This window comes from Centrocercus urophasianus, unplaced genomic scaffold, assembly GCF_019232065.1.
Source record: "Centrocercus urophasianus isolate 14NV4802_14NV808 unplaced genomic scaffold, USGS_Curo_1.0 seq_384, whole genome shotgun sequence".
NCBI lineage: Eukaryota > Metazoa > Chordata > Aves > Galliformes > Phasianidae > Centrocercus > Centrocercus urophasianus.
Genome location: NW_024884960.1, coordinates 1 through 2584, shown reverse-complemented (window position 1 = coordinate 2584; position 2584 = coordinate 1). Strand labels below are relative to the sequence as shown.

Here is a 2584-nt window from a genome sequence, read left to right as displayed (position 1 = left end):
CCATCCATCCATCCATCCATCCATCCATCCATCCATCCATCCACCCACCCATCCATCCATCCATCCATCCATCCATCCATCCATCCATCCATCCATCTATCCATCCATCCATCTATCCATCCATCCCTCCATCCATACGTCCATCTCTTCCTCCATCCATCTCTCCATCCATCCATGCTGCTAACACCCCACCATTCCCCCCCTTCCCCCTCCCAGGTATTACTACAACAAGCGCATCTTGCACAAGACCAAGGGCAAACGCTTCACCTACAAATTCAACTTCAGCAAACTCATCTTCGTCAACTGCCCGCTGTGGGACCTGCGCTGCCCCCCATTGCTGGCAGGCGCCGTTCCCCCAGCCCTGCCGAGCCAGGTAGAGCCCCATCACAGCGAGGACAGCCCTGGGGACCGCTGTTCATCCCCACCGCTGCCACGTCCCCATCTGTCCCCCACAGCTGCTGCAGAACGCGTTGCTGAGCCGGCGGACGCTGGCGGAGCCGCTGGGCTGGCACCGTGGTCCCCGGCACCCACTGCTCCCTGAGGCACCAGAGAAATCCCGTAAGTGTGGGGCACTGATGGCCCACGTGCATCAGGCAAGGGACACACACAGTTTGCCTGTCCTGGGAGTGATGGTGGTCACTGGTGGGGGTCGGAAGCAATGGGTGCTGGGGGCCAACGGGTGCCGCAGCTCTCCCCCTGGGTGCAGGCACAGAGCCCAATGCAAGCTGGGCCACGGCCGTTGCCGGTCCCACAGCAGCACCCAGTGGCTGCAGCAGGGAGAAGGGGGGGGCCATGGGTGCTGGTGTAGGGTGCACACGGGGGTCTCAGTGCCCGGAGGCTCTCACAAGGCTCTGTCTCTTTGCCACTCACAGGGCTGAGCACCGTGTCCCCCCCGTGCCTGGGGGGCTCCTGCTGCCGCCTGGGGGGCCCCGAAGAGTTCCCCCGCTTGGCTGCCTTCCCCTGCCCTCTGCTGCCTCCCCCGCTGAGGGAATGGACCCCCTTCCCCATCCTGCACCCCCCACCGCACCCTACATCGCTGCTGCCCCCCCCAGCTGGGACCCCCCTCTCCCATAGGGCTCCCCAAATCGGAGCCATTCCCGCTGGGCCCCCGTTGCCCCCCTGGGCTCCTCGGTGGCCACACCATGGCTGGAGGGGGGCTCACTGGCGAGCAACCCAGGGAGGACGGCGAGGAGGAGGAGGAGGAGGAGGTGGATGAAGGCCGGCGTGGCACAGCCATGGTACAGAGGGTGAAGCTGCAGCTGGAGGGCAGAGAGAAGGGCAGCAGTGGGCTGTCCCCTGCCAGTTTCACCCCCCCACAGCGTGCAGTACCCCCACAGCCCCCCAGCTGGCCTCTGCAGCCACCCTAAGGTGGGTGTGCGGGGGCACAGCAGCCCCCAGACCTCAAGACAGCCCACACGGATGGAAATAAAGAGGTTTGCAGAGGGCTGTGGTTGTCTTGCTGGCAGCAGCCCAAAGCCACCGTCACCACAGACCCTCTGGGGTCTGCTGCTGGGACCCCTCCATGCAAAGGGGATGCAGGGCACAATTTGGAGAGGGACGGGGGGGGGGGACAGGGTGGAAGGAAGGGTTTGGGGGACGGTCCCAGCAGCCTCTGCTCGTTACCAGGAATTCCCGGAAAATGGCCCCAGCTCATTTTCATTTTCACTTTTCCACGTTTTTCCTGCTGGGAACTTGACATAGGGAAAAGGGCTTTCCCCAACTCTCCATTTTGAGGCTTTTTTGTGCCCCATTTACCATCTCCAGTGGCACAGAACACCTGTGGGGCTCCCAGGGCGGTGGGGGCTTGTGTGACCCCTGGGACCCCAAAATCTGACCCCCAGGAACCCCAAAATCTGCAAAGTGACCTCAGCATTGGGATGAAACGGGTACCACTGGGATGTGGGTTACCCCATAGCCAGGGGGTGTCTATGGGTCTGCAGTACTGAGGCTGCCCCTGTGAGTCTCCAAATCTCTGCTGTCCCTTCAAGTTTCCCATATAGGCTCTGTCCACTTCAGTCACCAAATCCCTGCTGTCCCCATGGAGCCCCACATCTGGGTACCCACTGTGTGTCTCCCTCCCCAGTTAGTCCCTACAGGTCCCCAGGAGCCCTGCCATACCCAGGTAGTCCCATTTATCCCCCAAACCCATGCAATCTCTGCAGGTCCTCAAATCTCTGCTGTCCCTGTAGCTGCCCCAAATCTCTGCTGTCCCCATGGGTGCTCCAAATCCACAGGTGCCCCAAACTTGGCTGCCAAATCTGGGTACCCACCGTGCTCCCCCACACCTATCAATCCCTGCAGGTCCCCAGATCAGTGCTGCCCCCAGGAACCCTGGTAGTCCCATTTATCCCCCAAACCCATGCAATCTCTGCAGGTCCCCAAATCTCTGCTGTCCCCATGGGTGCCCCAAGTCTCTGCTGTCCATGGGTGCCCCAAATCCATGGGTGTCCCAAATTTGGCTGCCAAATCTGGGTACCCACTGTCCCCCCCCCCAACACCCATCAGTCCCTGCAGGTCCCCAGATCAGCGCTGTCCCTGGAACCCTCCCATCCCCACATATCCCCCAATCCCCGCGTGTCCCCAA

General features: G+C 61.7%; 1 protein-coding gene across 1 annotated transcript in view; it reads left to right on the top strand.

Annotated features, from left to right (window-relative positions):
- The window catches only part of LOC122167766 (ETS translocation variant 3-like protein), a gene marked incomplete at its 3' end in the record, with an annotated part of 2129 nt that extends 891 nt beyond the window's left edge, over positions 1-1238 (top strand). Inside the window, exons 3-5 of the mRNA XM_042832563.1 lie at positions 217-373; positions 456-558; positions 1075-1238. Coding sequence (XP_042688497.1) covers positions 217-373; positions 456-558; positions 1075-1238 — 424 coding nt within the window. The remainder of the gene's footprint in view (positions 1-216; positions 374-455; positions 559-1074) is intronic.
- Between the last annotated feature and the right edge of the window lie 1346 nt (positions 1239-2584).